General features: G+C 37.8%; 1 protein-coding gene across 6 annotated transcripts; it reads left to right on the forward strand.

The window, feature by feature from the left end:
• Window positions 1-1,659: 1,659 nt before the first annotated feature.
• brd3a (bromodomain containing 3a) lies at window positions 1,660-13,133 on the forward strand. Of its 6 annotated transcripts, none has more exons than XM_048165721.1 (12): window positions 1,660-1,817; window positions 3,915-4,293; window positions 4,463-4,600; window positions 4,683-4,818; window positions 4,906-5,096; window positions 5,200-5,571; window positions 5,684-5,812; window positions 5,901-6,107; window positions 6,503-6,571; window positions 7,619-7,836; window positions 7,940-8,223; window positions 10,995-13,133. In XM_048165721.1, the coding sequence occupies exons 2-12, from the start codon at window positions 4,093-4,095 to the stop codon at window positions 11,099-11,101; spliced, it is 2,052 nt and encodes a 683-aa protein (XP_048021678.1). In that variant the 5' UTR covers window positions 1,660-1,817; window positions 3,915-4,092; the 3' UTR covers window positions 11,102-13,133. The 6 variants fall into 6 exon arrangements, with proteins under 6 accessions (XP_048021678.1, XP_048021680.1, XP_048021681.1 ...); XM_048165723.1 differs by having other exon boundaries at window positions 5,901-6,092; XM_048165724.1 differs by having other exon boundaries at window positions 4,683-4,791.
• The last annotated feature ends 1,728 nt before the right edge of the window (window positions 13,134-14,861 follow it).

Below are 14,861 nucleotides of genomic sequence, written 5' to 3' on the forward strand. Positions count from 1 at the left end.
CAAAGTAACAATAATATAAGTTAAAGGGATAGCTCACCCAAATATAAAAACTGTCATCATTTACCTCAAGTAGTTCCAAACCTTTATGAATTTCTTTGTTCTGCTGAACACAAATTAAGATATTTGGAAGAATGTTTGTAACCAAGCAGATCTCGCCCCCCATTGACTATCATAGTATTTTCCTACTATGGTCAATGGGGGGCGAGATCAGTTTGGTTACAAACATTCTTCCAAATATCTTAATTTGTGTTCAGCAGAACAAAGAAAATCATATATATTATATCATACATTATATTTGGGTGAACTATCCCTTTAATATAAACTAAATACACTAGTCAACATTTGAAGTGGATCAAAAAAGTTAATCAAAGTTGTCCTAAGAAGAAGGTTTTAGGACAACTTTGATGAAAGGTTTTGATCCACTTCAAATGTTGACTAGTGTATTTTACAAACGATATTTTACAGATGTTTATACATTTTTTTTTATTTTTATGTATTTTATTTTTTTAATAAATTGGGTCTTTTTATTGAACAATATATAATTGCCTTTTAAATTTTAGGACTGGGGTCACTCAGCGAGGATGGGGGTCTGTGTCAGGTGGCGTAGCCATCATTTCAAAAGTGAGGAAGACAGAAATGTCAAGTGAAAATACTATTTTTTTCAGACCTATGCCTAATTAAAAGGTTTTACTTTTTTTCTTATCTTATCTATTGCATTTAATTGGCTAATAAATAAAATACACTGCTAGACAATGACCTATAATAATTTGTATTCTAAAATATTTATCTTATATTTTCCTAATGACAATTTTATGATTGGTTTATGTACAAACACTTGTGCATTAAGTCATGATGGATTTTATACAATGTAAAAATGCATTTTTTTTTTATCACAGAATAAGGCAGAAAATATATATTTTAGAGTTTCCATACTGTGATAAAGGCTATGTCAGTTAGCATTACATTATTTGTATTGTTATGAAAATGCACACATAAACCATATATTGTCATATCGTGTTTATTGTCTTCACGTTTCCTCAGTAAAAATGCTTTTTATTCAGCTATGGAGATAGCTGGATGCCTTTGTCTAAATAAGGGAATTCCTGGAAGTTATTATTACTTCTATGAGTCCATTTTGGACTTTCTGCGTTTATGAATTAAACTTACATTACATAACAGTGTTATGCTTTATAATGCTTACATTGCCTTGTTTAGGATGTATATGTATATCGTGTCTCTTTTAATTTAAATCTAGGGGCCGGTTTCAAAGACAGGGTTTAAGCTAAACCAGGATTAAGCCTTAGTTCAATTAGGGTATTTAAATAGCTTTTATAAACATACCCTAGAAAAAAAAACATTACTAGTGTGGATCTTGAGACAAAACAATGGCAGTGTCATATTTTAAGATATGTCAGTGCAAGTTACTTTCAGTTAAAACAGCTCAAACATGCATTTTAGTCTGGGACTAAGCCTTGTCTGTGGAACCGGGGTATATGTATTCACATTGGCCCATTAGAATGTGAACACAAACCCGAAAAAATGGGGACGAATTTACTTTTTATGAAAAGTGCGGGGTTTTATATAAATTATATAAATAAGAAAATCAGTGGGAACAGTAACTAACAGAAAAGAACGTAAAAAGGGAGTCTATCTGACTAGTACTACTAAACAGCAGATGGCTTAGCGTTGGACATAGCGCGCCAATGCGCATGCGCAGAGCGCTCCGTGTACCTCATCTCTGTGCTGCTGCCCAGCCTCCAAACAAGCGACGAGCCACTAGGATCACCACACGCTAGCTCCTTTCCTAAAGCCCCTGAGTGAGTAATGCGTTATATTTTAAATTAAACAACATATTTTAACAAGTAATTCGCATTCCATATCAAATTTTAATACAGTTCGCGTTCAATCAGTGAATTTCTCGAGAAGCCGTTAGCGAGTGGCTAGTTGTTTTCAACAAAGCGACAGCACAACAAAGCCTTTCTGAAGTAACATGGCCAAATTAGCTCGTTCACTCGCTAAGCCGTAATATGCCTCTTTATTTAGCTATAATCTCTCCGTATGTATTACGGATGGGTGTGAATCACTTATAGGGTCTCTGGAAGGTGTTGAGACGGTCAGCGTGGATGCTAATTCGGTTAGCCAGCTGCGCGCCATCTTTATATGTGTGACTTACTGTGTGCTAAAGCTAAAATGCTAACCAGCTGCTGGGTTCTGCGCGCCGGTTCTATTTTCACATGTGCAGATGCACACAGACTGTTTATTTTATACATATACTGGTAGATGACTATATCTGTGGTCGTAAGCTGCAGGAATATAAAGGCTGTGTTGAAAATAATTAATTTGGATGAAATGCTCCTAGTCGCGGCATTTGTGTGCAGTGAAATAATCTAATTGTTCGAACTAGCCTTTTGGGTGTTGATACTCTTGTTTTTAGTAAATGTGAGGTTTTTATATAATCACTTTGGAAGGAAACGTTTAATTTTATTTGGAAACAGTGAGTGGACCTAGTCCAGTGGGGCAGCATGATTGTTTACGCGGTAATGCTGCGACTACTGCTGTCGTTTCAGACAACTACACTCATTAAGATTAGCTGATGAAAACAAACTTGAAGCCTTAGTTCACACCATTCTGTCATTTTCTCACACCCAATGGGAACTTTCGGTGTTCAGAAAAAGTCTCAAAGTCTATATTTACTTACTTTTCTTCTTTCCTCCGTACAATAAAAGTGAATGGTGGCTGAGATGTCATTCTGCTCCTTTTGTATTCCTCAGAAGAAAAGTCATGCTGGCTTGAAACAGCTAAAGAATTAAATCACGCTTTCAGGGAAGGATTAGAATATATGGTGTTATTTGACAAAAATCATTATAGCATTTCCAGCTTGTAATGAATGTCTGTGTTTTTACATGTCATATGCTGCATGTATATTAGCTCAGCTTTTACACATATGGTATTCTTAAAGGGTTAGTTCACCCAAAAATGAAAATTCTGTCATTTATAACTTACCCTCATGCCGTTCCACACCCGTAAGACCTTCGTTAATCTTCGCAACACAAATTAAGATATTTAGTTGAGATCCGATGGCTCCGTGAGGCCTCCATAGGGAGCAATGACACTTCCTCTCTGAATCATGATTCGATACACTGATTCATTATGCTCCAATGCTTCCTGAAGCAGTGTTTTGAAATAGGTCATCACTAAATAAGTCGTTATTTTGTTTTTTTTTGGCGCACCAAAAATATTCTTGTCGCTTTGTAATATTAATATTGAACCACTGTACTCACATGAACCGATTTAAATATGTTTTTATTACCTTTTATGGATCTTGAGAGAGGGTGAGGGTAAGTAATATATGACAGAATTTTCATTTTTGGGTGAACTAACACTTTAACACATTCAGCTATGTCAGTGTTTTTTTTTTTTTGTATGGGCACAATTGGATGTTTGTTATAATTGGGAAATGATTCTTAAATTTGGCATGACAGGAAAATATCCTGTGTATTTCTAGTTGTATATGTCGTAACTCGATCTGCCGGTGAAGCGACAGACTTCTCTGGGGTGATGTGTGCCGGACTACTCTAATTAATATAGAATAGTCCGCTTACATCCAACCCCTTTCTTACAATCGACTGCAAGCTCACAATCAGTCCTGCCTCCATTCAAATGACAACCATGGATAAAACCAAGTTCCTGCTCTACATTTTTATTTCTTTCCCGAAAATGTGTTTCACTCCGAAGAAAAGATATACAGTACCTTCCTTTCACAATACAGAAGAAAAGATCTGTTGCTACGTTTGTTCCATTGTGCCTTAACGTGTGAAATATTTTTAATGCAATTGCGGCATTGTTTGTCTTCCGTTTTAACATCATAAAGCTTTTAAAAGCATTTGTTCTGAATCATGTTTCTTGTTTTTTAGAGGTCTAAGGTCGGGTCCTGCAATGGGATGTGGTCTCTCTCAGATGACTGAAGAGCTAAGAGAGAGAGAACCTGAAAAGCATAAAGAGAAAGCACATTGAAAATTTGAAAATAAGTCTGCCTTTGCAGAATAATAAGGACCCCTACCCCATTAAGCTGTTTTCCCCCTCTTTGCCAAAATGTCAACGGTCACTTCAGCAACCCCAGAGCCTCCTGCAATCGCCAACCCTCCTCCGCCTGAAGTGACTAACCCTACCAAACCTGGCCGCAAGACTAACCAGCTGCAGTACATGCAAAATGTAGTTGTAAAGACACTGTGGAGGCATCAATTTGCATGGCCTTTCTACCAGCCTGTTGATGCTGTTAAGCTTGGTCTTCCGGTGAGTTGATTTATATGGATATAGCTGTTTTAGCATCCATCGTTTTGAATAATCATAAATGTAGGCTGTGTTTTCCCATGAGTGTGAGAGCTTGTCAATTAGTTGATCCTTATTGGTTTTATATTAACATGTGATGTTGAAAGACTTTATGCTTCCTTTTGGTGTCCAGGACTATCACAAGATCATAAAGAACCCAATGGACATGGGCACCATCAAGAAAAGACTGGAGAACGTTTACTACTGGAGTGCAAGCGAGTGTATGCAGGACTTCAACACAATGTTCACAAACTGTTATATTTACAACAAGGTATGGCTTGGCTCAGTCTGGTTTGGGGACGAGGCTGCATTGGCACATGCAATCCATGTTTATTTCTTGTTTGTTTTCTCAGCCAACAGATGACATTGTGTTGATGGCACAAGCATTAGAGAAGATCTTCCTTCAGAAAGTGGCCCTGATGCCTCAGGAGGAGGTTGAGCTTCTTCCTCCTGCTCCAAAGGGTAAAGGGCGCAAACCAGCAGGACCCGGTAACATTTAAATGGCCTGAATGATGAATTGATCATAATATTCTGTGTTCAACACTAATCATTATTTTCCTAATCATACAAATGCAGGTCAGCAGGATGTGGCCGTCTCCTCTGGCTCACCCACTTCTGTTTTCCCTGGTGCCACCTCACCGAGCTCACAAACAGCGGTTGTATCTCCAGCTCCAGCGCCCACCATCACTCCTAGCCTACCAGCTGTACAGAACACAACCGCTGCCGCCATGATACCCGGCATGCCTCCGTCGCAACCCATGTCCAAAGTAAGTTGCAGGACCTCTTAAAATATCACGTGATAAATGCAGTGGCAGTGCCTCACCGCCGGATTTGTGTTTCCCCATATGTGTGGTTTGTTCTGTTTCCTAGAAGAAGGGGGTAAAGAGGAAAGCAGACACAACCACCCCTACTACCTCTGCCATTACCGCGAGCAGGAGCCAGTCGCCCACCCCTCTTTTAGAAGGAAAACCGGGCAAGGTGGCATCCAGGCGAGAGAGCACCGGTCGCCCCATCAAACCGCCTAAAAAGGATTTTGAAGATGGTGAACTAGGCGTGCATGGAGGCAAGAAGGGCAGGCTTTCAGAGCAACTCAAGTACTGCGAGGTCATCCTTAAAGAAATGCTCTCGAAAAAACATGCCGCTTACGCCTGGCCCTTTTATAAGCCTGTCGACGCGGAGGCTCTTGAGCTACATGACTACCATGACATAATCAAACACCCCATGGACTTAAGTACAGTGAAAGTATGTTGAGTTTGCATAAAAAGCTGTTATAATGTCTTGATTTTTGTTTAAATGGATCATTTATTGCAGTTCAGTGCAAGTTTTTGAAATAATTTTTTATGTTTGTTTGCAGAAAAAAATGGACAGTCGAGAATACCAGGATGCACAGAGTTTTGCTGCAGATGTCAGATTAATGTTCTCAAATTGTTACAAGTACAACCCACCTGATCATGAGGTGGTCGCTATGGCCAGAAAGCTGCAGGTGAGTTCCCTCCTTCCCCCAATCTCTCCTTTTACACACCTTTAATTTCAAAAGAATTATTGAATTACGTTTTCTTCTTTTCTCTCAGGATGTGTTTGAAATGCGTTTTGCAAAGATGCCTGATGAACCAGTGGAAGTGGCTGGGGCAGGCGGTGTAGGCGGGGCCGGTGTGGTCAGTAAGAGTACTGTCAGCAGTGAGAGCAGTGGCGACTCCTCCACCTCTGACAGCTCCGACTCTGAGGAGGAGAGGGCCACCCGGCTCGCCGAGCTGCAGGAACAGGTGGGTGCGGAACAGGTGGGTTTCAAAACAAGGACCAAGTACCCTTAATCTCTCCAGGCTCAGAGATGTTCTCTCAGGCCTCCTGATATGTCATCTCTTCTGATTATCCTTTTCACACAACACCCACATAACTGTTTCTATCAATGCTTTTGCTCTGTAGGACCTAAAGGGGCTTCCACTTAAAATAACCCTCCTCTTTCACAGCAAGTTCCTCTCTGCTTGCGGTTTGGATTTATGTACTCGTATGTAGAGCTGTGTTTTAACCCTCTACCGCAATCAGCTGCATATATTGCTTTGCATTATATTCCAAAATGCCTAGATGTAGTAGTATTTTTTTTTTTTTGTGTGGCTTTGTTTGTCTTACTGTAGCACTATATCATATTTTCTTCCCTTGCCATTTTTTTTACCAGTGTATCTCTTTGGAGCACCCCATTGGTAGCAGACAGGGGATAAAAAACGGGTGCACCAAGAATAATCAGGTGATTTTATTTTTCATTTCCCTGTCCCTGCCTATGAACATTGTGTATTAGCTGTACAGTTGCTTTCATTATTTGTATCAGATGTTCAAGAGCATGATATGGATAGTGAGATCAGCGGTAGAGGGTTAAAAGCAGCAGAAAAATATTGACTTTGTTGGGTGGTGTTGGGAACCCAGCTGTGTGTGTGTTAGGATGGAAGTGCTGAAAACTTTGGAAATGAAAAGATAGATGTGTGTGTGTGTATGTGTGTTGAATGTGTATGTGAAAATTTCTTTGTTCATGTTAGCTTGCTTTGCATTTAGAAAAACTTTTTCTAGTTCCAGAAAACCACATTTATGCCATGAAAGCATTTATGGTTACCTGGATTCATAAAGAAGATTTTTATAGGATGAGCCCCGGTTTTATTTTGTGCTTCAACACTTAGCATGGCTGTGTGGTTAAAAGGGGTGTAACAATCCCATATTGGCACAATTCACTGTTTTGGTTTGTTCTGTAGATACCATATAAGTTGTTTTGAATTGATTAGGAAATGAAATAACTATAATGATTATCCATATTGTAATATTTGATTGTTGGTTATAGTTTTCAATGGTCCATAAGTTGTCACAAAATACACATTGTAAAATTACAGACATTTTGTGAAATGTAGGCAGCATATATCTGGCACACAAGCATGCCTGTTTTTTTTTTGTTTTTTTTAAATGGAACTGTTTCATTTAGTGCTAAAGAGCAGAATTGCTTCTTAAGCCTTATTTCCTATTTCTTTTCATTCTGTTTTTCTGAAATACACCCTGTTCTTAGAGTCACAGATAACAGCAGACATGAATGATTTTTGTTTGTCCAGTGTTGGTAAAAAAGAATTTGGGTAGAAGGTTTGTTTATTCATTTATTTCAGTAATGACAGTTGTTTTGCATGTTTTGTTTTTTAATTGAATGTTTGAATCTTTGCCACTGGACAACCAAAATTACTTTCATGAACAAATGTAAATGTGATGCTTTTCCTGACTTTGAGCAGATCACTAACACCCCCTTCTTGGCTCTCCCCAGCTGAAAGCTGTCCACGAACAGCTAGCCGCTCTTTCTCAGGCCCCTGTAAGTAAACCAAAGAAAAAGAAAGAGAAGAAAGAAAAGGACAAGAAAAAGAAAGAGAACAAGCACAACAAAACCAAGCCAGAGGAGAAAGGCAAGCCAGGACAACCACCGAAACCACCCCAGCAGAAAAAGGGTCCTGCAAGAAAGGCTAACAGCACTGTTCCAGGCAACAGGTTTGCTTCTCTTTGAGCTGTTCTTGTTTTGTTTTATGGATTGAATCTGAAACGATCAATTAAGGTATAAAGTGTCTCTGCTCTATGGTTGGAACATTTACAGGCAACCAAAGAAGGGTGGCAGAGGGCCCGGCTACGAGTCTGACGAGGAGATGTCACTCCCCATGACGTATGACGAGAAACGGCAACTGAGCCTCGACATCAACCGGCTGCCTGGAGAGAAGTTAGGTAGGGTGGTCCACATCATTCAGTCCAGGGAGCCTTCGCTGCGGGATTCCAACCCTGACGAAATCGAAATCGATTTTGAGACGCTCAAACCTTCCACTTTGCGTGAGCTGGAGCGATATGTCAAGTCCTGTTTACAGAAGAAACAGAGGAAACCTCCACGTAAGTGCACACTCTTGGCCTACACGCATAGCTAAATGCCAGACAGCACTGCTTTTGCTTGTAGTGATTCATGCTTAAAATCGGCACTGTAAATGTAAGGATTTGGTCTCTATAGGCACCAAATAATATTGTGAGGTTTGGTCATGTCATGTAAGATGAGTGTGAGAGTGTCAGGTGATCTCTTACTCCGTTTTCCTTGGCACAAACTGAGGATTTTCACCTTAACAGTAAAATAACAATCAAAGATGATTGTTGAATAAATAAAATTATGTAAATTGGAGGGAGTTTGTCATCTGACCAATCTGAAGGATTTGTGATATATCATTAACTTCTGCATTATCAACATAAGGAAGTGTAATAAAATACATTTTATTAACAAAAAGAGTAAATCAAAACAGATACTAAATAAATACCATGTATGATAAAGAAATAAAGTGCATAAAAATGGATAAAATACAAGCCATTAAGTTGGGTGTGGCTATAGCAAAGTATCTTATCTTATCTTTATCTTATGGAAAGATAAATTGTTATTCCTCTGAAACTAATAAGGTGAAGACCCCTATTATACATCAAACAAATTAATGAAAGATTATTTGTTATTAACTAGCATCAGTTGTATTACATCTATTGTAAATTAGAAAATCATAGGACCCACTTTATATTAAGTGGCCTTAACTACTATGTACTTACATTTAAATTAATCATTTGATACAATGCACTTATTGTGTACATACATGTTTTTACATTGTACTTATATTTTAAAAACACCTGCATGTAATTACATCTGTAATTAATTTCTGTAATTACATTTATAATTACACTATTGACCCATCTCTTAACCCTTACCCCTACCCTTAAACCTACCCATACCACCAAAGCTTTCCCTAACCTTACCCAAATCCCACCTCAATAGCAGCAAAAGTGTTTTGCAATTCAATATGAACCCAATAAGTACATTGTACTTATTTTTTGATGTAAGTACATAGTAGTTAAGGCCACTTAATATAAAGTGGGACCAAATCATATACTGATAATATGTAACAATGCCAAGGTTTCTGGAAAGAGGTTTGGTTAAGTGATATTTACGTTCCACGTGGTTGAGTGAGCAGTCTGATGGTGGGGGGCTTCTTCCTCTGCTTGTGCTGGGTAACAATGCAGTAGGGAAAGGGGCTGTGATCCATTTGAACAGCCTTGAACATGAAGCTCTGTGAGATGCTGATTTCCTGGAGCACCAAAAGGGGTCCTAAATCTGGAACACACAGATTAGGCCTTGAAGTAGGTGCAGAATAGAAATCGACAGAATAGATATTTTGTAATATCGGCTTCACCGATAAACACCACCATCTTGTGTACGTTTTGAGAATTGTGCGCAAGACCGCCATTAAAGGATTAGCTCACTTTCAAATGAAAATTAGCCTAAGCTTTACTTAACCTCAAGGCATTCTAGGTGTATATGACTTTCTTCTTTCTGATGAGCACAATCAGGGAGATATTAATAAATATTCTGACGCATCCGAGCTTTATAATGGTAGTGAACAGGGGTCACGAGTATGAGCTGAGGAAAGTGCTTCCATCCACAGCCATCCATCATAAACGTACTCCACACGGCCCCGGGGAGTTAATGAAGTCCTTCTGAAGTGAAGCGATGCATTTGCGTAAAGAAAATATCCATATTTAACAAGTTATGAAGTAAAATATCTAGCTTCCGTCAGACCGCCTTCAGTATTCAACGTACGAAGAAAGTGTAAAACTCTTGCAGTTCACAAAGCTTACGCTACGTCCTGCGCCTTACCTATTCAACTTACAGAAAAACACTCAGAACTTGGTCAGTCCACTTTTTGCTGCCTCACAAGCTGTAGACTCGCCTTTGCAGGCTGGAGACTCAGGGCGGCATATATGTTACACTTTCTCTAGATAGAAAACTCAAACTTTGTTGATCTGTTTCTGTCTCTCCATTTACAGGACTCAGAACGTGTATGTATCGGTTAGTGCCTTCCCTGTTATGGGCCAGAGGCTCAGAACAAGGAGTGTCTGTTGAAAGTGTACGTTTATTTCCGATATCATTTATCACCCTTTCCGATGAGGAGATTGCAATTTGGCACTTCCAGTGCTGTGATTGGCTGCTGGCCCATCCTTCTTTCCCCTGTGGAACTCATTTGCATAACCTAAAGCACACAGTTAGAGCAGTGTTTTTAAAGTCGTCAATGCATTTCTCACTTTCCAAACCACCACCAGAATACCGTTGGCAATGATCTAAACAAATAAGAGTCCAAACAAGCATGCATGCATGCATGCATTCATTTGTACATTAACAGCGGAAATTGTTTAGGCTTTTGCCCAACAAATAGCTTTCACTGAGAAGATGGTTGCAGGGCAGAAACTGCCTGCAAACCAGTGAGAAGTCCTGTCCTTCCCGTGCTTGAGGTCTCTGTTAGTTGTCCTAGCATTCTTATCTGATGGTGTTGGACATTTGTTTGTGCCAGTCCACCAAGATCCAATGAAAATGTAGCAAAACTTTCTGGTGCAGTAGGAGATGCCATAAAACTTGGCCCTGGAATGTGCTGTTCACAACACGCTATATGGGTCGTTATCAAAATTTGGTGACTTTTCTGCAATTTAAAACTGATGGTGTTTATTAGCATCATAAAATGTATTGCTAATCATTAAGGACAACTTGACCTATGTTCTTTTTCACAAGTGTTTTTGTTTTGGTATGCAAATATGAACTTGGTTCAGTTCAGTAAACCGTTGTCTTATCTCTTTGGTTTCAGAGAAAGGAGGCTCAGGCCCCTCTCGGCTCAGCGGCAGCAGCAGTTCCTCAGACTCGGGCAGCAGCAGCTCCAGTGGCTCCACTTCGGACAGCAGTGACTCCGACTGAACACTTTTTATTTACTTTTTTTTATTTTTTAAAAAACATTGTATGCAGTCAAGGTTATTTCTCTTCTGAGACTTTTTATAAGAAAAGAGACAATAAAAATGCATCATGTCAGAACATTTTTTTTTTCTTTTGGAAATGTCATGAAGAAAATTACAGATACAAAAAGCAAACTAATAAATTGCTTTTTTTTATTTCAACTGACTCTGAAAGGGATGTCCAAACGTCAGTCTTCAAGGAGAGGAAGTCTTGAAGCATACTTTACAGTTCAAATTCTCTTCTCTGGCGTCCTGGTAATGTTGTATGTTGCCATCGCAAACTTAAGCCATCCCATCTCACCAGATATTGTGGAAAACGGAAAGCTCACAGTCTTTTCTCCTGATTTCACTTCTGCACCAGTCTGCTGTATTTATTGTTTCTTTGTTTTTTTTTCTTCATTTTGTTTTTGCTGTGGCCTCATATTTTCCCCATTGGGCGCTGTGCCATTATTGATTTATTTTTTTTATTCATTCCTTGTATTATTGTCCTCTCAAACTAAAAAGTGTGTCATGCCTTTCCCAATAACGTCACAAATCTTTAGATAGTCTGGGGAACAAATTGCTTTAATTAGCGTTAGCCCTTTAAAGTTCATTTGGCCATTTTTATAGCTGTAGAACAAATATACAACAGAATCTCATACTTTCCAGCTAATGTATGTATGGTAGAGGGAAATATTTTCATGGTAATCAAGTATCTTTGGTGGTTTTCTTCAGATGCTTTGCATTGACGTGAACATGTAAATCAGTCAGCTGGATCACATGCGGACTTCCTGTCTTATTAAACGCCTTGGTCAGCAATAAATATACAGAGTTCCAAATAGTTTCACCTCTGACTGGCATTTGTACATCAGATAGCTTTGAATGAGACTGGATGTGTTGCTTATGTTGGAATCTGACACCTGGAAGCAGGAAATGTGTCATCTGTATATTGATCTTTACTGCCATATTGTGATAAAGCTAATGATGATGCATTTCTTATTGTTTTGACAATGATAGTTAAATCACAGAGTCTTCCTCTTGTCACACTCTTGCAAAATTGATTCATGAATGTAAGTCTACAGTAGATCTTATAAATAGTAAGCAGTTTAAATCAGTTGGGTTTCGAATGAGTTTTCCCTTAGAAGGTTTCCAGCTATTCCTCATGTGGATTGCTTTACTATCCGATATCTCTTAGGACAACTATGCGTTTGATTATTTTCTGAAGTGTTTGTAAGAAATTGTAATGTCCTCTCTGATTTTTTTTTTTTTTTTTTTTTTTTTTACAGTTGTAATTATTGTAAAGGGAACTGGTGTTTGTTTCATTTTCTGATACATTTGGTTTATGGACGGCTGTTTTGAAGACTTTTTAAACAGTTGTGAAAGAAATCACTTAATTTTCTAATTTTTACAAGGCCAAAATTCATGAGGGACATCTATCTTTCAGACTAATTATAACACTAATAGATGTAGTCAAATCAATTATTTTAAAAATGTAATCATGGTATTTATGGTTTTGTTGTTGTTGTCTGTTATTTAGGGGCACACGACCGCAACACTTCCCTAAATCACTTCTGATACAAATATCGATCAAGTCTTATCCGGTTTCTGTTAATGTTTTCTTTTAGAGAAAAGAAGAAAAAAATATGAATTTATAGATTAAAAAAAAATTATATATATATATTCACACAACTTAATTTCATTTTAGGCCTGATTTGAAAAAGTTCTTTTTATATTTAAAACAAAAAGTTTGCTTTTTATCTTTGACATGCATGCTGATTTATTGTATTTTTCTTATACATATTTTTTGAGCTGTTTATAGTTATACTTATGTAAATGTCAGTCAACAAAATCAAGAATACAGTGTGAGTAGATTTAGGCTTGTTTATTGCAATACAGGCCATAGGATTGGGATGTTGGGTCGGAGGCAGTAGTAGAGGCTAACATTTGATGTAATTGGAATGTCTTGTACACCAGGTACAATTTTTTTTCTTGATAAAATAAATGACAAAATGCCTTTATTTTGTGTTTACTTTCAATTTTTACTATTTTTTGTGGATATGCCTTTTTTTTCAATTTTGTATTTTACTATAAAAACTGTAACTTATGAACTATAAATAATATAATTTCTCATAATTTGATTAGTTCAATCAATTGGTAAAACTAGTCAACTTTTTCAACGCCAAACGTGTCACCAAGTACAGGATCACTGAAGTACCGCCTCTGACCACTAGATGGGAATGGTGTCCCATTTCTCCTGGAGTTGGTTGTCCATATGGTTAGATATTTTTGTAATATTTCAAATTATGCTAACAGCAGTTTTATAATAATAGTAGTGGGGTTAATGGGGGAAAACAGAAGTGATACTGGCCCAAAAATGTATTCAGTTACACACTCGTACTATACATGTCTGGTTTATAGTCGCACCTTTTGAGGGAGGAACATGTGACCTTGTTGCTGCAATGTTTAGAACATGGTGCCCACTAACACAATACTTGAGAGACCAAGATGGATCAATGCTTTGAGTATTGTGACAGCTACTCACATCTGACTTAAAAAGCCATCTTTCATCCTGAATGTGCTTTAACCGATTTTCATATTGGACTCATACTGGGTAAAAATAATCACACTACAGCAAGTTTACATCCAGGCAAGCAGAACATACATGTCTCATCTATGTAAATACTTTCACTGAGGTCAATTGGAGGGCCCTACAAAAATGGAGTGAGACTTTACTATGTTTGATACTGTATTTTTAGGAATAGAAAATGGAAATGTATTTGGTGTAGCACACATTAAAGGCAGGGTAGGCAAAAAAATGTATAAAAAACTTTTTTTCAAAATTTGTTTAAACTTTATTTATATATCAATACATAATTAAAATGTAAGTACTCTGAAAAAGAAAGTATAAAAATCGAGTGTCTGTAGACCTCTCACGACTGTTTTAAAGACAGCTCATTATTTCCATTCACTCCACCCCCTCCCTTCTGGGCTCCTTACAAAGCCACGCCCCCAAAACGCATGAACGTGCGACTCCGACCACTGAGCTGGAGGACGCATTATTTACCTGAGACGAGCGGAGAGGAAGGAGCACAGTGCATGTAGTGACATCATGTCAGAATCACATGTAATAAAAATAACTTTATAATTATGAAGATAAACAAACAAGATGTATTTTAGTACTCACTATCAAGCTAGCATATTGATATTGGTAAAGTTTAAAATATATATTTTTTTGATTTGCTAACGAGCTAGTTATCTATAAGGCAAAGCTAAAAACAGGTTGCATGATACACGTTTTTCCATTACCATCATTTACACTGTGATGAAGATGAATTTCGTGTAAGATTCATAACATATACGTTGTTCTACAGATCAACAGAGTAACATACACTCAAATATCAACTCACAACTGCATTGCAGACACAAAATAATAACACACACATACAACAAAGTGTGTACGACACACACAGATACAAGATAAAGACATCAGTAAACATAGGTAGAGAATATAAAAACAAAACAAAGGCGAAAAAAACGTGCAGGTAAACTTACAGGTGAACATGGTAAAAGAGTTAGACAGAGGGTAAAATTATGCACAATTCAACACTGTAGCTATCATTATTTATCGTCTCTACTACGGCTCGCTAAGTAATGTTATGTTAGCTATATTACGCAGTTACGTGTGCTAATGACACATGCTTCATGAAAAAATAAACAAAAAATATGTATGATCAAAATACAAAAAG

The sequence above is a fragment of the Megalobrama amblycephala genome, linkage group LG18, assembly GCF_018812025.1.
Source record: "Megalobrama amblycephala isolate DHTTF-2021 linkage group LG18, ASM1881202v1, whole genome shotgun sequence".
NCBI lineage: Eukaryota > Metazoa > Chordata > Actinopteri > Cypriniformes > Xenocyprididae > Megalobrama > Megalobrama amblycephala.

What these genes read in the sequence shown, in the direction of transcription:
- brd3a (XM_048165721.1), top strand. Translation starts at nt 4,093, where the DNA reads ATGTCAACGGTCACTTCAGCAACCCCAGAGCCTCCTGCAATCGCCAAC. An exon ending in CTATGGCCAGAAAGCTGCAG is followed by an intron (nt 5,813 to 5,900) that starts GTGAGTTCCCTC and finishes CTTTTCTCTCAG; the next exon opens with GATGTGTTTGAAATGCGTTT. An exon ending in GAAACAGAGGAAACCTCCAC is followed by an intron (nt 8,224 to 10,994) that starts GTAAGTGCACAC and finishes CTTTGGTTTCAG; the next exon opens with AGAAAGGAGGCTCAGGCCCC.